Here is a 19,651-nt window from a genome sequence, read left to right on the forward strand (position 1 = left end):
CTATTGCTAGTAATAATAGCTGAGATGGAAAGAACTGCCATTGACTTCCAGAAGTCAATGGAGACAATGAAGAGCAAATTTGCATAGCATTTTTAACATACAATGTGATTTGGAAGCTAGAGACAGTCAATTATTATGGAATATTGTTAAGTTTCTGTTTCTTTACAGAGCTTATTTAGACCTTGAGCCCTCCTCATCACAGCAAACTTTATACAGAGAACCTGAAACTCCTGGGTTAACTGCAAGAGACTGCCCCAGAGCAGCTACTCAATAGCTGTTAGGTTTTCTATAGAGACTCAATATATGTAGATAGTGTTCATCTATGGTAGCCAGTAGGATGTCTGGAGCAGGGGGCATACGTTATGGGCTTGGGGACAGTTTGGAAAGATAAAGAGCTCACACCTGTTGCTGACCTAAGTAGTTTTGAGACAACTTAGATGACCTGTTTCGGTCCCTAAATATTTTTGGAGTCTCTTCTGCCCTCAGCCAACCCAGTATAGATAAGTGGGCCCTGTCCCAGTATGTAATTTGATGTGATTCATTCCACAGTTCATCTAGGACGTGGCAGATTTCAGCTCAAGCTTTTGACCTGGAGTCATATCCCGAATTCCTGTATTTTTGTAACTCTCATGTCACAAATACAGCTGACAAAATCTGCCACTTCCAAAGCGAAGTTAATGCTTCCCTCAGCTGAGAAATCTCTCCATGATTCAACTTTTTAGCCAGAAGAATATGGATAATTAATTCACAAGGTCGAAGAAGGCACAACTGTCTGCTTGCTGGTTTTGACTGCTACAGCTCTCTGGAGCTTTCTGGGGGATGAGCTGAGCAGCACTTTCCGAGCTGTCTTTGACCCAGAACAAGTCCAAGCAGAGCAGAGGCAGTGGAGCAGAGTGTGCCGACACCTGAGAGAGAGAGAGTTGGCCCTAAAAATGGCGTGAGGGGTTCAGGATGGCTGGGCTTGCTCATGGGAGTCACAGCTGAGCTGGAACCTTGCAGAGTATTTGGCAAGGGGAGTTGTTTGGTGTTTCAGGAAGAGAAGAGGTACAGTTAGGGCAAGAGGCGCAGAAGAATGCAGAGATCGAGCCAAGCAGGAGGACAGAGGTGGGTGACGTGAAATAGCTTTAGTTTGGCAGCCATGCCTTGCACAGACAGTTGTAAACCAAACTGCTGAGACTCGGTTCTTGTTAACTTGGAAGTTTCTTTGTGAGGGTGAAGCTATGAGCTGGAGCAGGGTCACAGCCCGCCAGGAGGCTGCATCCTGTTTTGGGACCACCCAACAGGCTGGGTAAACACAGGAGTGGTGGCATCTCGTGGCTGCTCTGTGCTGCCTGCGTGTGTTTCCCTCCGACTTCCTATCCCTTCCCGAGAGGAGGCAGGAGCAGCTGGTCCCAGCTGGTTCTATACTGATCATTTGCAAGCACAGACAGACAGATGCAAGTGGTTGGTTTTGCTGTATTAACTGAAAGGAAATGATGAGCCAGAGAGTTCCTGTGGTGCACAAGTCAACTCTTGGAGACCTAGAGGAGGCTCCTAAACCCACCCAACATTTCTGATTCTGCATGGGGGAGCATAAACAGGCAAAATAGTGCTGGGCATGTTGGTTTTGTGGTGATAGTGATAGTACAGGGAGGATTTTGTGAAGGGTATCTGCGTGGAGGGAATCCTTCCTCATTTGTTGTAAGGCTGAAAAAGCCAATATGGGCATCTTGGGTATAAGGAGCAGCAGTCTGTCCTCTCCAGGGAGGTGCAGGGAAATCTTGAGGTGTTTGCAGAGAGCTGAGCAAGACTGCAAGTGGGAAGAGAGGCCTCTTGTTTTCCCTCAAGGGGAATCCCAAACCCTCCCCTTCTGCTCTGCAGCTGTTTATCCCTGGTCAAACCACAGGAAACTTATACCCTGGCTGAGGATGGATCAGTGTGGAAGGAAGCACATGTTGTGGACCAGAGGAGAGCATTATGCTGACATACCTACCTCCTTTGCTGTACTTCAGCTTGTGGTTCTGTTGGGGAACAGAACAAAATGTTTCTTCATTTTAGGACTTTGATAGGTATCTGTACCATGCAGAGTTCAGTGTCTGATAAAAGAGGAGCAGCGCAACATTTCTGAAGTAAAATGTTTGCACGGGGAAATGTACCAGTTTGCTTATAACCCCTGAATCAAATGTGATTATTCTCAATCATTCTTTCTTGACGAGAGGACTGCTAATGTTCACCAGTTTTAGACTCAGTTAGTATTGTGAATTTAAATTTGTAAGTGTGGGTACATAAGCTGCCTTAATGGCTTTTGCCAAAGAGGAATGGCCCTCCCTGGTCCCTGTGGTACAGCACCCAGCCTGCTGCTGGGTACACAAGCTTATTAAAACCCAGGAGGTGGAGGCCTCTTTCATCTGCCTCTTGAGTCCCAGTAGTGGCTGGTTGCAATCTGCGCAGCTTGAAAACCACGTTGCTCTCGTGTCCCAACTATATGCAAAGAGCAAGCCTTCCATCTAAATCAATCACACTGCCCAAATCCTTGGAATTACAACCCTTAGTAGTCCTTTCCTGTTCTTTGCCTCTTCCAGCATCATTTTGCTTTTTTCTGGCACCTTTCCTTGCATTTATACTCTGTCTGCCATTCCTACATTCTCACCAACTCTTGAAACTAGGCATTAGGGCAGCCTGCAATGAGTGCCTGTTATGGAGATTACTTAGGTAACTTGGAAGAACTAATGGGCACTCCAGAGACCTGTGCTGCTGATTTCTGGATCCTGCTGGTTCATAGCTGTCTTCCTGTCTATATGTCCAAGAATCTCCACAAAATATGTATCCTTCCAGATCTTCAATGCTTTCTTTCACTGCTGAATTCTGTAGTGCCTCCGCAAACTTACTTGCAGCGTGCAAGCTTAGGGAATAAAATCATAGAATCGTTTAGGTTGGAAAAGACCTTTAAGATCATCGAGTCCAACGACTAACCTAAAACTGCCAAGGCTGCCACTAAACCATGTCCCTAAGCACCACATCTACATGACTTTTAGATACCTCCAGGGATGGGGACTCAACCACTTCCCTGGGCAGCCTCTTCCAGTGCTTGACAACCCTTTCAGTGAAGGAATTTTTCCTAATATCTAATCTAAATCTCCCCTGGCGCAGCTTGAGGCCGTTTCCTCTCGTCCTGTCACTTGTTACTTGGGAGAAGAGACCGACCCCCACCTCACTACAGCCTCCTGTCAGGCAGTTGTAGAGAGCAATAAGGTCTCCCCTCAGCCTCCTCTTCTCCAGACTAAACAACCCCAGCTCCCTCAGCCGCTCCTCACCAGACTTGTGCTCTAGACCCTTCACCAGCTTCATTGCCCTTTTCTGGACACGCTCCAGCACCTCAATGTCCTTCTTGTACCGAATAAGATCCTTGTAGCCTTTTAGCTTTATTCTTATTCCTGACTTAAGCAGGTTGGTGACCTCTGATCACCAGCATATAACCAGTTTGATTTTTCTTCATTATTATGTGAATGAAATTTATGGAACATTAATAGAAATTTTTGGATTCTGATTCAAGAGCTTCTGGATATTATTCGGTCAGCCTTGCTGGAAAGCAGATTAACCCTGACAATGCAGACAGCTACTTCAAGATGTCACTTTCAGTGACTTTGCATTAATTTTGTGCAAATGAGTTTTCATATAGAGATGTAAAAAGAAGAAAAAAAGTTAATAAAGCCCATATGTTTAAATTCTCATTTACATCATAATGGCCCCCCAAAACTGCATTTCTCTGTCATTCTTAGGTCAACAGTTCTTAAATTATTTGGTAAGAGGCATTAAGACATAGACATAATTTATTGGGAATTTTTAATCTGCAAATTTATTTTACAGTGAGATGTATTCTGTTTTAGAAGATACTTGTTTTTCATCAAATGAAAATAGAATTGTGCTGCAGGTTAAATTGTTTTCAGATGCTGTTTTACAAAGTGCTAGATTAATTTCTAGAAAAGTCACCTTATTCTTCTAATCCATTGCATTAATGTTTTCACCAAAATAAGACAAACCAGCCACTGAATTTACCAAGAGAATGAGCATGGAAAGTTCAAATGACATTGAGCAATGTACTGCTAGAACAGCATCTTACACAGCTATAATTTTTTTATTGTCCCTTATTGACTTGGGTTTAATCCCTGGGAAAAAAAAAAAAAAAAAGAACATTCAGGCAGAAGGAAAATTGTGGTTGCAAAATATAGGCAGCTCCACGTATAGCTGTTTCCCATGACGTTGTTCTCTATCTACCACCTCATGCCAGTGGCCCAGACCATTTATCATTCCATCCTTCCAGCATAAGCACTAATGAGCAGCAGACGCACTCAGCAGCAGTATCTGATTAAGTGCATCAGCCAACACAGGTCAAATTTTGGCTTCATTCTGCATTAGAGTGGTGTGACTCCACTGTTTGATACTTCATGTTTTTGACAGTAGGAATGTTAAAGTTAAACAAAGCTTGTAAAGTTGTAAGCTTTCTTTCTCTGTGCTTGTTTTTGTTGGGACTGGAGTGTTGTCAACATGGGGAAGTACATGATTAAAGAACTGTAACTGTTTCCTGTGTGAACACTACTTCACACTCAGAAAGCCTTTGTGTGATTTAGCTTAACCTGTTTCAGAAATGCTTATAAAACGAGCTGGTTTGATTACCTGTTCTGTTTTAAATTCTCATCCTTTCTTCCTTGTTTCACAACAGTTTTTCCATATAGTGCCTCACATTGTCAGCATCCAGGCTTGGTTTTGTTATGGATATTTGTAACCATGATTGTGTGTATAAAGAGATTCTGTGTGTACAAAATTTCTACCGTATTTTGTTTCATGGAGCTTTTCTAGATAGCTACCTTATTTATTTCAGCAGAGATTGTTAGAATAGGGGAAGGGATTCACTTACTGTATTTGAGTTTTGTCAATAATTAGTAAGTTCTTGCAGTAAGTCAGCCGTTAGTGTTGCTCTCCTCCTTCATGAGTGAAAGAGGAAAAGGTCCTGCCTTCTTTATCCAGAAGTGTAGTGACTAGAGCACTGGGAAATCCCAAGTCCTTTGTTAGATCTAGCCAGTGATCAGATAATAATCACTTTTCAGAAAACTGTGTTGATTTCTTCTGCCTTACTATCATTTTAATTCTCATTAGCTGAGTCACTCATCAGCCTTTCCTTTATTTAGTCTACGGTTAGATTTATGTATACTTTTCAGTGCTAGGTTAATGTTATTATTGATGATTTCATATGTTTATTCATCTCCCCTTGTACAATGACTCTGTTCAGCAAAGTTTATTGACCTCCTGAAGAACTCACTGCAAAACTTTAGTCTTTTTGCTAATACTTACACTAAAGGTATGTCTCAGAACAAAGACAAAGTAAAGGTTATAGGAAAAATCATAATGTAGCAAGTTCTGAACAGCGTGGGATTTATTAGTCTAGCATCCCTAGCATTGTTCATACTTCACGTCTGAAGATGTGGCATTTTGAATGTGAATAATATAAAGTGGTAAAAATGAAAGAGCTCTTGTGCAAAGAGAAAGGAGATGAGGATAGAAAGTGAAGACATAAATCAGTGCTGCTATATTTTGTCTGACATCCTTCAGTTGCAGGTTGCATTCTCCTCTTCTGGGAATTTCCAGCCATTTTCACCTTGCTTCTTCAAAGCCCTGTGTACCTCCAAAGGTGTTGAAAGGTGGCTGTGTGCAGTTAGCACCTTGAGGTCCTCTTATGTTGCCCTGTATGCTGGCTCTTCCTTGAGCAGCACCTGCAGGAAACACAGGTGGAAAAAAAGCCTTTGATATGGAAATCTCACATAATGCCTTTAAGAGCGGTGAGTCATATCTGTTCTTTAAGGGTGGTTGGGGGAGGGGGGGAAGCAGAAATTAACAAAAAACCGTAATCAAGCAACATTTTGAGTGGATGAGTTGTTCAAGTGAAGAACTTAAATGCTTTTTATAGTGAAACTGTTGATATGACTTCCTAAACATTAGAAAGCTCTGTCTTAATAGGGATTGGCAAATTATGATATAGTTCTGCTGTCACCTAATGAAAAATGAAATTTATTTGCTAAAAGAGAGAATATAACTTTTCTTTCCTACACAGAAGCCATGCAGCTTTAACCTGTACAGGAGAAGTTTGTATAATACTGTTTTTTCATATATAGTTGAGACTTACAGTTAACTTAAAGTCTTTCCTTGTAGCTGAGAGTTAAGGGTCCTGTAAGTTGTTGAATTAGTCAAGTAGGATTTCTATAGGTAGTTTCAGGGGACATTTTTTTTTTTCACTAAAAACAGTTTGGATTTTTATTTTAAAAAACAGCTCTTTTCCTGAAATTCATCAGCCATTTCTAACTAGAAGTTGACAAAATGTTGTCATCTACAGCATTTCTCCTGCGTATGCAGTGATATGGCTGGGTATCACATATGACTTATGGAACATTGTATGTGACTCATTTGGCTGAATCAGGTTTTCTAATAAAGGCTTCACATCTGCAAAATTGTCTCCCACAACAGGTAGAAACTTCTGAGTATTGCTGCTTGAATTTCATGCAGTTTGTTAGCTGAATCTCTTACCAACCTTCTTTTTATTTAGTCTTAGACTGTCCTGGGTATACTTTCAGCACTACCTTCACGTCCATTCCTAAGGACTCCAGCATTTATACCTGTCTGTGTTCTACCTCTTAAAAGCACATGGAACCCATCAGGGTTCAAGTACCCCCTTTCTCTCCTCTACTTGTAGAGTATGCTGTGCTCCACAGTTCTGATGGAAGAGTGTGAGGAGGCAGGCTTTTCTCAGACAGCACTGTACGTTACTAGGTCTCAGGCCATCCATCACTTCTCGGGTATTCTGGAACCGGTGGGCTCCTAGTCGAGGTTTCCATTCCTGTATAACAGGGTGTCTGGGATTTCTCAGCAAATCTGAAATCACTTGCAACACTTTGCTAATTTAAGGTAAAAGAAAGGTGAAATTATTTTACCTCAGACTTAAAAGCTGAACAGAGACAATCATCTTTTGGAGAGACATAAAAGCAGAAGTAGAACCATACTTTATAGCTGCCTGTATGTTAGTGTCGCTCCAAGAGGTTCTCCCTCTCTACTTCATCTAACTAAAAAAGCTGCCAGGAGACTTAACACAGTGCGGATCCAGTCCTTAGATGACACCCTTCCAGGTTAGATCCCTGCACTGGAGGAGATAGGTCACCAAGGAGAGAGTTTTGTCTGCAGAATCCTCTTGCTACCTGGCATTAATTTTCACAACTCTAATCTCTTCTGAGATTTTCCTGTGGTACATAACCTCATGCTTAACCAGGACTCCAGACTTTTCCCTGAGAGTTGTTCACTGTTGTGGTCTGTATGGCTTTAAACATTTTTACCTCCAGTGCTATCACCTGTCCAGGCAATAAACAAAACTCTTTGCTAGATGTGAATACAAAGCCTGACAGCTGGCATGTTGTTTTATTTGGCTGTAAACAAATCACTTAACCAGCAGCCTGAACAGAATTTTTTGTTCACATAGCTGTGGGGAAGGTTTTTCTCAGCACAAAACCCTTCAAAATGTAGATACTGAGAACTGCACTTCACAGAAAAAAGAATGCTGAAAACCACGCAAATGTACAACAGAGACTAATGAATGCAGCTCATAAATAGCCCCTTGTAGAGGTGACTATTGCAGTAACTGAACAAAGATTGAGGGAGGCAGCAGAAGTGATGCTGCAGCCTGGGTTAGTGGGGTTAGGGTAGAGGTTATAGCAGTGATAGTCCATTTTCCTTCTCTTTAAACAAAACCACCGAAACCCCAAACCCCAAAACCAAATAAATGACACACTTTCTTTTCTTTGTCTTACACTTACAAATTATATTCTTCCATGTAGACAAGAAGCTATTCTCCCATGCAGCTCATTCTTCAAGATTAAGATACAAAAATGTATACCTTTCTTTCAGGCCCTTGGCTTGGTGGGAAGGCAACTTTCTGAATTGACTAACTTTTATTACTAGGTGACATATCTACAGGACAGAGTATTTTTGTGTGGGCGCACAGGATGACACTGACAGCTGATTTGGGTTGGTAATCACAAAGGAAATTGATATGCTTGGGCTCTTACTGTGACAGTGTATGGATAGTAAAAATTATAAGCTTACATATTTATTGGAATTTATTTACATTTATTCAAACTTCACTTACATCAGTTATTTTTTATGCTGTTTGCCTTGCCAAGCAAGTCAAAAATCGAATGGCTCTTTGTTCTTCACAAGTAGTACTTTCAGCATCTTTTAAAATGGAAATGCCAGTTCATGCAAAAAGAAATTTACTTAAAACTATTTTTTTTATTTATTATATTCTAAATGTACAACATAGAATACGTGACATTCTACATAGTATGTTAATTCAGCTTCACACAGTATCCTTTAAAAGGTGGTCCAGGGAGGTGCAGGTCTCCATCTAGTAGAATGAACCGAACTGGGGTAGGTTTGTAGGTTTGTGTGCTTCTCAGTAATTTGCCTGCAACTGGCTGAAATCCTGAACGGGTACTGCGATGCAGTGCTAACTAATGGAGCTGCTGTGTACTGCACACTTGTGCACTGCAGCTCAGTTCTAAATTTGTGACGTGGCTGCTGTAGTTTTGATTATTAATGTGGCATATTTCAATTTTACACATAATGAGCTATCAGTACCAGGATTTCTTTCTCTAGGCATCTTTCAGACTGACCTCAGAAAACCCATTTCTAAAAAGCTATGCAACTTCTTTTGCACATATACAGTAAACCAAGATCTCAACAACCTTTTACGCTGAGAGACGTATTATACACATCACTAATAGTCCAATGGTGCCGCATTTTCTAGACATGCAAGATGCTAGCTGCACTTTGGTCTTCTAAAGGGCAGTGTATTCATGACAAAGGCATAACAGATCTGCTGGTGTGAACACAAGATTTGGGACCTAGCTGCCAGGTCATCCATTCTTCAAGGGAAGAGTGGTCTGAGTAATTGTCCTTCAACACCTAGTAGTGCTGGGAGGTGGAGGTAGTGCTGGATAACTGTCCCCTGCCACACAGTAGTGGGAGTAATGCTAGACAGGCCGTAAGCACTTTGAGGGAAGAGATGTCTTTCTGGCCTGCAGATGTGCCCCATCTGGAATAAAGACATCCTCTTCTATGAGTGAGATGCCAAAGGGCTACTGCAGTTTCTATAGTAGCAGCAAGTGCTCCTGATCCTTCCTAGGACTTGGGGAATCCCAGCACTGTAGAAGTGTTTCTCTGGCTTCTGGATTGGAAAAATGCCACCAGTTGCTGTCAAACTGGCATCTCTCACTTCTTTTTCGGGCCTAGGGGTATTTATATCCCTGGTATTTCCCTGGTTACGCAGTCAGCTGGCATTCAAAGCTAGAATGAGTGGAGAGTAATTAGCCCCACTGAGTGCAGTGCAAGGTTGCTAGCAACTCCACAGAGCAAAGACTTCTTTATGAACGGCTTTAGATGCACAGATCCCAAAATTATAGTGGAAATGGTGTCTCGCCTGTCAGTCAGACATGGCAGCAGCTGAGGAACCCACAGACGTCTGCCTGGCTGGTATTTAGATGACACCTACTGGTGAAGTGTCTCCACTCTTCGGGGATATTTTCCATGCGCAGAACGAACCGTTCATGGATGTGCCACAGCACTGGGCTTAATGTGCTGAGAATAAGAGCTGCCTGTGCTCTTAAGATAAGCGTATGCCTTATCTATCTATCAACTGCTGTCATTAGAGAATTTAGAACCAAACCACAGAAGAGAAATTCCTTGAAAATGGCATCTGCAATTTGATTTTTTTTAGCTTGACTCCGTCTTGCACCTTAATCCCTGGCATTTGAGCAGGGTTAACTTTTGAATGTGTGTTAAATCCATCTAGGGGGGTATTCAGAACTTTACTGGACAGGGCCCTTAGCAGGCTGGTGTCACTTTGGAGTTGGCCCTGCTGTGGGTCAGAAGTCCCTTCCAACCTATGTCATCCTGTGGTTCTGCAGTGCAGCCATTCTGTCTGCAAGCGTTATAACCATACACTTCAAATCAGGCTTGAAAATATTTTTAAGTCAGCATTGCTTCTTACTCTTCCAGATACCCTCAGCTTTTTCAAACAGCAGCAGCATTGGAGGGAAAGATGGGAACAAAATCATATGGCTGTCAGAAAGGTTTCTCGGCGCTCTGTCAGCAAGGAGCGATGGGTAGAGACACTTGTGGTTGCAGACAGTAAGATGGTTGAATATCATGGAAGTGACCATGTGGAATCATATATCCTCACTATAATGAATATGGTATGTATAATATTTCCTTTTTTTACAGAGATGAATGAAGCAGATTTTAACTTGATTATGTTACTGATCACTTTGAAACAAGTCTATAACATTGCTCAGTGAAAGAAATGTAATATAATTCATATATATTCATTGAAACTCTGTATTTTAAAGCATTTTTTACCTTATGTTTTGCATAGATGTAATTTTTCTCTGGATTTTAAGTGAGAGAAGTTTCATAGCTATAATTGCCAGCACTAATTTTCTTTCCACTGAATTCCCTGTCTCCCCTGGAATCTGTTGCTCATTGGTGATTTCAGTTTGGTAGCTACAGCAACAGAGAGAAATATTACAGTTTTAAGCATATGGATTCTTTCCCATGTCTGTGGATGAGAAAGGCACACAGGAGCCCACTGGAAATTGTAGTAACTTAGCAAGAGCTAAAATATCAGTCAGTGTGTTACTGTTTTGGTCACAAATCCAACCAGCACCATATGAGCTATTATGAAGAACGTTAGCTCTATCCCAGTTAAAACCAGTAGAACTGTTTTTCCAGGTAAGTATCCTGCCTATAATGCAAAGTCCACATTGAAAAAAAAATAAAATATTTAACTGTCAATGTTTTCCTGTGTGGAAAGTTTGAAAATGTAAGTTGACCTGGAAAAAGCAATAGCATTTGATGAGACTGCCTGCGGATATGTCTTCTGTTACAATCTGTATCATAGTAGATATTGACCTTGGAGAGTCTATTGAGCATGTCTTCTATGTCATTATCATGGTACATGTGTAATATATGTGAAATTAATCACAGTGTAATTCTAGCCATGGTTACCAATCTGTCCCTTATGTTTATACAGTATGTTCCCAACTGTGCCCCAAACAGTCTGACTCGCTACTGAGGCAGTGAGCCTGGGTAAACAGACACAAAGCTGATTTGAGCACGTGAGGTTTTGTCCACACAGGGAAAATATGTGGAATAAGACCCTATCATGATCAGATTCAGGGAACAAAAAGTCGTAACACTTTCTCTGCAGTCTGGACCTGAGATATTAGGGTTACTCACAATGATTCAGTTTTCAGTCTAATACCTTGAAAAAGACCCATGTCCAAATCAGACCTTTGTAAACACGATTTCAACTTCATTTTGGTAATTTCTCCTTTAACGGTCTTCTCCAAAACAGTTTTGACCCAACCACAATCCATTTTGTCCATTCGTATTTCTTGTGATATATGGCATAGCTCACGTATAGATAGGTTATGAGTATCTTCTGTTCTGATTCCATTTCCTCCTGCCTAATTCAACATTGTGATGTCGTTTGTGACATTTGGATCAAATTTTTGCTCAGTTCAGTTCTTGCTCTTTTTTTATGTGGATTCTTTTTTTAATGGATTCATTATCTTTGCTTTTGTTCTTATCATCCTCTTCTGTGCTGTGAAAACACAAGAGTATCCATCATTTAACTGATTTTTCTTTTCCTAGTACTGACTAATTTTTGCTTTGTTGTGGTAGAAGCTGATTCCTATCAAATCAAAACAGAATGATTTGATATGCTGGTTTTTTTGCACTGCGAGTGGACCTCTCCATCAGTGTTATATGAATCTGGATGTTGTGTTCTTTTATGCTAGTGCTTTTTAAGAACTCTGAAGTTCTTGAAAGGGAAATGGACATAAAATAATCTTGTGTGTGCTTTTGCTCTTTAGCTTAGTAACTTTTTCCAAATCCTGCATCATCACACATTTATTGCATTTCAGTAAACTTTCAATGAAGTGCATTGAGGATTTAAAAAAGAAAACAACACCCCCACCCCAAGATGAACAGTGTGCTTGCAGTAAATGTCGTATTTTCTCTCTAAAGTCCTGTTCTGCTATAGAGGAATCAGTTAATCTCATACCTCCTGGCTCTGGCACAGGTCACAGGGTTGTTCCATGATCCAAGCATTGGCAATGCAATTCACATTGTGCTGGTCCGGCTCATCCTCTTTGAGGAGGAAGAGGTAAGGTTTTTATTTTCCTCAAAATGTCACTTACAAAACTTGGGAGTTCAATGCATTGAGCTATAATTATGGAGAGAAGGGTTTATTTGCTTAAAATAATGTATTCATTTTACTCGTCTGTTGATCTTTGGCATGTCTGTTTTTAGAATAAATGCTACCCTGGATAGCAAAGTATTTAGCTGATGACTTCAGGTATTACTGTGTAAAATTGCCAAGGAAAATGTAATTAAACCAGGCAAATTAGGAATCAGGAAATGGAATCTCCCCAGTGTCAAAAGAACGTGGGATGCCAAGGAAGACTAGAAGAGAAACAGAAATTATGCATCATCATTCAGAATCTAATTACCTAGCATTACCTGAAATGTACTATAGAGTGTAATGCTAGAGTATTTGCAGGTTTCTGAAGAAGTAAATCTGTTATTGTGCAGCTCAAACACACATTTTTCTTTTTAGATCTCTTTCGAAACAAGAAAATGAGGACTAAGTAGATGCTAAGTGCTGTAAACTAGCTATACATTGGTAGTTTCCAGTGTCTCTCATTCACAAATATGTTGCTACATGCTTAAATACATGTTGATTATCATAGTTTTATAGTTATTTTTAAAACACTGTGCATGACATACCTTGCTCTGACTGCAGGAACACATTAAGGGGATTTTCTCAGTGGCTTATGATTTATAACCACAAGCCAGATGGTCCCAATGCTATTGAAGGCAGTGAACCAAGCCATGGGGCCATGCTGTGTCTCAGTGTAAGAATACGTGGGCCAAAAACTGTAATTCGCACCTTAACAGGACAATTAGGATGTGAAGTCCATGGTGACCTCCAATAAAGTTTACTTGCTAAATTTCTGTGGCTCTTTTCATAATAATCCATGGATTCCTGTTCAGTTGAGCACGGCAATTTTGGAAGCAGTAGTGTTGGGTATCTTTCAAAATTCGGTTTTAAGTTACCCAGAAATTACTATCTGGTAACAATGTTATTTAGATGCTTTGTAAAAAGTTTACTTTACTTGAGTAGAGTAAACTGAAACAAGATGCAGTGAATGCCCAAGAGCAGAAATGTGAAAATGTGGGTTTGAATGAATTTATTTTGCATACTTTGTATTTCAGAAGAAATGTCAGTGACTTGCATGTATACTATATAATAATAAGGTGAGGAAGAAACATCTATGACTTCATTGTTTCTCTTTGGAATTGAATAATATTGTGGAAGAAATACACCCTTAGAAGCATAATTGTTTCCTGGGCATGACATTATTCACGTAACATTGAGTTCACGTAACATACATGTTACTCACGTAACATGAGTAACTTGAGCATGAAGTCCCACACTAATTAGTCTTTACCTTCTCTATAGAGGAAAACTTGCTTTCAAAAGAGTGTAAAATGTTTGTTTGAAAGTTTCAATTCAGTGTTGGATCTTATGAAGCTCACCAAAAATATGTACATTTCTGCATTTGGATGTGTACATTTCTACATTTAAACTAGATTTGAAGGGGGAAAGGGATAAAACCAGGCTTACTAGAGATAAGCCTGGGGGCAGCCTGCCAATGTTTAAGGGAAGGTGTGCTTGTGAGGTCCTTCACTCTGCCGTCTCAGTAGAGGTAGAGGATGGAGAGCCATGCAGCAGCAAAGACACATGGGCTATGGATACGTTAGAAACCATGGAAGTGCCTAAGAATGGTCACATAGGAATTAGGGTTTCTCCCCCCAGAAAGGTGGCAGGAGCAATAGCCCCACTGAAGTGCATCTACACCAATGCACACAGCATGGGCAACATAACAGGAGGAGCTGGAAGCCATTGTGCAGCAGGAAAACTATAACATAGTTGCCATCACAGAAATGTGGTGGGATGACTCACACAACGGGAGTGCTGCAATGGATGGCTATGCACTCTTCAGAAGGAACAGGCAAGGAAGGACAAGCGGTGGGGTAGCCCTGTATGTTAGGGAGTGTTTTGATTGTCTAGAGCTTAATGATGGTGACGATAGGGTTGAGTGTTTATGGGTAAGAATCAGGGGGAAGGCCAACAAGGCAGATACCCTGGTGGGAGTCTGTTATAGACCATCCAACCAGGATGAAGAGGCAGACAAAATGTTCTATAAGCAGCTGGGAGAAGTCTCACAATCGCTAGCCCTTGTTCTTGTTGGGGACTTCAGCTTACCAGATGTCTGCTGGAAATACAACACAGTGGAGAGGAAACAGCCCAGGAGGTTCCTGGAGTGTGTGGAAGATAACTGCCTGACGCAGCTGGTGAGGGAGCCAACAAGGGAAGGCTGGACCTGCTGTTTGTGAACAGAGAAGGGCCAGTGGGTGATGTGGTGGTTGGGGGTCAGCTTGGGCATAGTGATCATGCAATGACAGAGTTTTTGATTCTCAGAGAAGTAAAGAGGGGGGTCAGCAGAACTGCTGCTTTGGACTTCTGGAGGGCAGACTTTGGCCTGTTCAGGAGCCTGGTTGAGAGTCCCTTGGGAGGCAGTTCTGAGGGGCAAAGGAGTCCAGGAAGCTGGACATTCTTCAAGAAGGAAATCTAAAAGGTGCAGGAGCAGGTCATCCCCATGTGCCAAAAGACAAGGTGGTGGGGGAGACTGTCCTGGCTGAACAGAGAGGTTTGGCTGGAACTCAGGAAAAAAAGGAGAGTTTACGACCTTTGGAAGAAGGGGCAGGCAACTCAGGAGGACTACGAGGATGTCGTGAGGTTATGCAGGGAGAAAATTAGAAGGGCCAAAGCCCACCTGGAACTTTATCTGGCCACTACTGTAAAAGACAATAAAAAATGTTTCTACAAGTACATTAGCAACAAAAGGAGGGCTAAGGAGAATCTCCATCCTTTATTGGATGTGGGAGGAAACATAGTGACAAAGGCTGAGGAAAAGGCTGAGGTACTTAATGCCTTCTTTGCCTTAGTCTTTAATAGTCAGACCAGTTGTTCTCGGGGTACCCAGCCCCCTGAGCTGGAAGACAGGGATGGGGAGCAGAATGAAGCCCCCATAATCCAAGAGGAAATGGTTAGTGACCTGCTACACCACGTAGACACACACAAGTCTATGGGGCCAGATGGGATCCACAGAAGGTTACTGAGGGAGCTGGCGGAGGTACTCACCAAGCCACTTTCCATCATTTATCAGCAGTCCTGGCCAACTGGGGAGGTTCCAGCTGACTGGACGTTAGCAAATGTGATGCCCATCTACAAGAAGGGCCGTAAGGAGGATCCGGGGAACTACAGGCCTGTCAGCCTGACCTCAGTGCTGGGGAAGGTTATAGAGCAGATCATCCTGAGTGCCATCACGCAGCACTTACAGGACAACCAGGTGATCAGGCCCAGTCAGCATGGGTTTATTAAAGGCAGCTCCTGCTTGACTAGCTTGATCTCCTATGACAAGGTGACATGCTTGGTGGATGAGGGAAGGGCTGTGGATGTTGTCTACATGGACTTCTGTAAAGCCTTTGACACATTTTCCCACAGCATTCTTCTGGAGAAACTGGTTGCTCATGGCTTGGATGGGTATACGCTTCGCTGGGTAAAAAACTGGCTGGGTGGCGGGGCCAAAAAGCTGTGCTGAATGGAGTTAAATCCAGTTGGTGACTGGTCACAAGCCATGTTTCCCAGGGCTCAGTACTGGGGCCAGTTCTGTTTAATATCTTTATCAATGATCTGGATGAGGGGATCAAGTGCACCCTCAGTAACTTTGGAGATGACACCAAGTTGGGTGGAAGTGTTGATCTGCCTGAAGGTAGGAAGGCCCTACAGAGGGATCTGGAGAGGCTGGATTGATGGGCCGAGGCCAACTGTATGAGGTTCAACAAGGCCAAGTGTTGGGTCCTGCACTTGGGTCACAACAGCTCCATGCAACGCTACAGGCCTGGGGAGGAGTGGCTGGAGAGCTGCCTGGCGGAAAAGGACCTGGGGGTGTTGGTTGACAGCCGCCTGAACATGAGCCAGCAGTGTGCTCAGGTGGCCAAGAGGGCCAGCACTATCTGGATTGGATCAGAAAGTGTGGCCAGCAGGACTAGGGAAGTGATCATCCCCCTGTGCTCAGCACTGGTGAGGCCACACCTTGAATCAGTCTTGGGCCCCTCACTACAAGAAGGACATTGAGGTGCTGGAGTGTGTCCAGAGAAGGGCAATGAAGCTGGTGAAGGGTCTGGAGCACATGTCTTATGAGGAGCAGCTGAGGGAGCTGGGGTTGTTGAGCCTGGAGAAGAGGAGGCTGAGGGGAGACCTTATCGCTCTCTACAACTGCCTGACAGGAGGTTGTAGCGAGGTGGGGGTTGGTCTCTTCTCCCAAGTAACAAGTGATAGGATGAGAGGAAATGGCCTCAAGCTGTGCCAGGGGAGGTTTAGGTTGGATATTAGGAAAAACTTTGTCACTGAAAGGGTAGCCAGGCACTGGAAGAGGCTGCCCAGGGAAGTGGTTGAGTCCCCATCCCTGGAGGTATTTAAAAGCTGCGTAGATGTGGTGCTTAGGGACATGATTTAGTGGTGGACTTGGCAGTGCTAGCCTAGTGGTTGGACTTGATGATCTTACAGGTCTTTTCCAACGTAAACAATTCTATGATTCTAATTTTTCCTTTAGCTGCACCAATTACAAAAATGTCAACATTTTAACTTAATATGTTAGATAAATAGATGTCATTGCTCCTAATGGTGGCTATAGCTTTATGCAAAAGCATAATCAATTGCATTTCAAAGATGACCCAGCTTCACAGCTAACATCACTGACATGTTATTGCAATGCAGTGTGGTCTTTACAATAATATATTCTTTCATTTTCCATTAGCAAGGCTTGAAGATAGTTCACCATGCTGATAAGACACTAGCCAGCTTCTGCAAATGGCAGAAGAGTGTCAATCCCAAGAGTGATGTCAACCCTACACACCACGATGTGGCCGTCCTTCTAACCAGGTACGACAGAAGTTCAGCATCTGTGACTATTGTTTCATTGTGGTTTTTTTGGTGATGATATTTTTTTATAGGCTCACACCATCATTTAGTTCATCCTGCACAGAACCCAGTAAAGTGGTCTGATGAAGACATGCTGTTTCTGAAACACAGTGTTAAAGCAAAAATAACCTAGTGTAAGCATGACTGACACTCATACAGGCAGACAATATGAGCTGTATTATAAAAACATGTGGTTAAAGTTAGACCTTCTGTACCTTTTAAGGGGATTGTTTTTCATTTGTTTTTAAAGTACATATAATGCTTGATGTATGCATGTGGGTGTTTTATTAGAGATGCATCTTAGTCAGGAAATTGAGATCTGTATGTCCTGAGGGATTAGCAATTTGCAGAGCTCACGTCATTTTACCCACTTGATCCTATCTCATTTTGTGCTCTGTCACTTCTCTATTCTTCTTTAAGGCAATATAACAAAGCAATGTAGCATGTAGATGAACAACTCCCTAATGACAAATCCTAAAGTAATATACAGGTGCAGCTCAGAATGGAAGAGTATTTTGCAAACACAGTGCCATTTATTTTTAAGCTTTAAAGTGTATGATTTTTAAATATTGTCTCCGTATTTAAGGAGACACAAAATATTCTTTTACGTGTGAGCAAGGGAGGCACAGAAAACAAAAAAGGTGCTTTCTGAGGTTACACAGGAAGTTTGTGGCAGGTCATGAAACAGAACTTGTACAGGTGCGTAAAAATGGATCCAATCTGCACACAACTGAGAGAAAAAATTGGGTCTAAGGTCTGCAAAAAAAAGTCCTAAGTTAAAGTCTGTCAGGCAAAACAAAACCCACACACAAAAAAAAAACCCTCAAGTGGTGCAGTGAAGAAGAGAGTCAACAAATCTTAAAATAAGAATGAGAAAAAGAAGTCTTACAATGAAGCATGGTTTACCTCTCTAAATAAACAGGATTCAAACATTTCACTTGAATGAAGCTGAGGTATGGTAAGTTTAATAAACCAGACCTCAAAACACTGTCAGAGGTGGAGGTTTTAAAACTTTTTCTTATGTGAGTTGACAATAAACATACGTATTCAGGCACTACAGCAACATAAATATTGGCTACAAATTAAGGCAGTATAATATGAGAGTAACAGACCAAGTGCATGTTGTTGTTGCATATATGTTTGTAAAAACATTAACACTATGCTTTGCTTAAAATGCAAATTAGCACTGATGCATTATCAGATGGAGACTTGCTACCCAATGTAAGTGACACTCTACAGTTGGTTTTAAGCTGTTTTAATTGCACGCCTCTTTTGTCATTCTAGAAAGGACATTTGTGCTGGCATGAATCGTCCATGTGAAACTTTAGGTTTGTCTCATCTGTCAGGCATGTGTCAGCCTCACAGAAGCTGTAACATCAATGAAGATTCTGGCCTTCCATTGGCTTTCACTATTGCTCATGAACTTGGACACAGGTATAGTTGAAAGTGAAGGGGGGACCTAGTTGAGTTTAATTTATTATTTGTATGTTAATACTCAAATTGACAGACAGAAACAAAACAAGGAGTGAGTTAGTGTCTCTATTATCAAAATCAAAACTGTATTTGTTTTTTCTAAGCAAAGGAATAAGAAAGAGATTCTTAAGCCTTTGACCTTTGTTTATATTTACAACTATTCAGTTTGCCCCTTTTAACTGCTTCTGCTAGGGCAGTACATCAGGATGAAATAATTAAGCTGTGAAGAAACATCACTTAATTGTGCTAATTTTTCCAAACATATACTGAATTACTATTCAATTGCTTTAGATGATCTCCAAATCAATCCAAATCATTTACATAAAACATACCTGTTTCATTATATCAAGGTATTTCAATATTGCAGATTATCTAGAAACCATTTTTAATTCAAGCAGTCAAACTTCACAGAAATGTCAAATCTTTGTTCTCCTTTCTGACGAACAAATAAAGTCACTTTTGGGCATTTCTTAATAACTGGTATCTTCTGTTTCTTAATATTGCTATTGTGGATACACTTAGGTCAAGTCAACTAAACTTCCTGGGCATTTAGTTTTGGACACAGCTCAACTTTTTCTTGTGATTGGTTATTTTTGCTTCAAACTAGATTTCTCAGTATTTCTGATTTCTAAGGGTGCTTTGGCTGGTTGGTTGGTTTATTAAACTCACCTGAAAAAAATGTGATTTTTGAATCTGTTTTGACACTGAGCTGTTTTCCCCAGGGTAGAGGCCTATCTCATGGATATTCTGGTTTGGCTATAATGCCTGGACTTCTCAGCTGGACCATGTTGCATGGCTAGGTGACATGTTCACAATCACATTACGTTCATTATGCACCCAACCACCAGTCAGGACGAAGTCTGTATTTCCTGATGAGATATAATAATAATAATAACAATAATCTGATACAAAGATGACTCAAGTATTGATCCATTAATTGGCCTTTCTTTATTCAACCCCTCAGTTGCCAGAAAGGAAATAATACAA

General features: G+C 41.5%; 1 protein-coding gene across 2 annotated transcripts in view; it reads left to right on the top strand.

The window, feature by feature from the left end:
• Positions 1-19,651, top strand: part of ADAMTS12 (ADAM metallopeptidase with thrombospondin type 1 motif 12) — a 172,442-nt gene that overhangs the window by 81,296 nt on the left and 71,495 nt on the right. For both annotated transcript variants that reach the window (XM_087773260.1, XM_087773261.1), the window contains exons 4-7: positions 10,075-10,271; positions 12,161-12,244; positions 17,028-17,152; positions 18,476-18,625. In XM_087773260.1, coding sequence (XP_087629386.1) covers positions 10,075-10,271; positions 12,161-12,244; positions 17,028-17,152; positions 18,476-18,625 — 556 coding nt within the window. The remainder of the gene's footprint in view (positions 1-10,074; positions 10,272-12,160; positions 12,245-17,027; positions 17,153-18,475; positions 18,626-19,651) is intronic.

The sequence above is a fragment of the Nipponia nippon genome, unplaced genomic scaffold (assembly GCF_047370975.1).
Source record: "Nipponia nippon isolate SJK-2023a ecotype South Korea unplaced genomic scaffold, ASM4737097v1 scaffold_39, whole genome shotgun sequence".
Taxonomy (NCBI): domain Eukaryota; kingdom Metazoa; phylum Chordata; class Aves; order Pelecaniformes; family Threskiornithidae; genus Nipponia; species Nipponia nippon.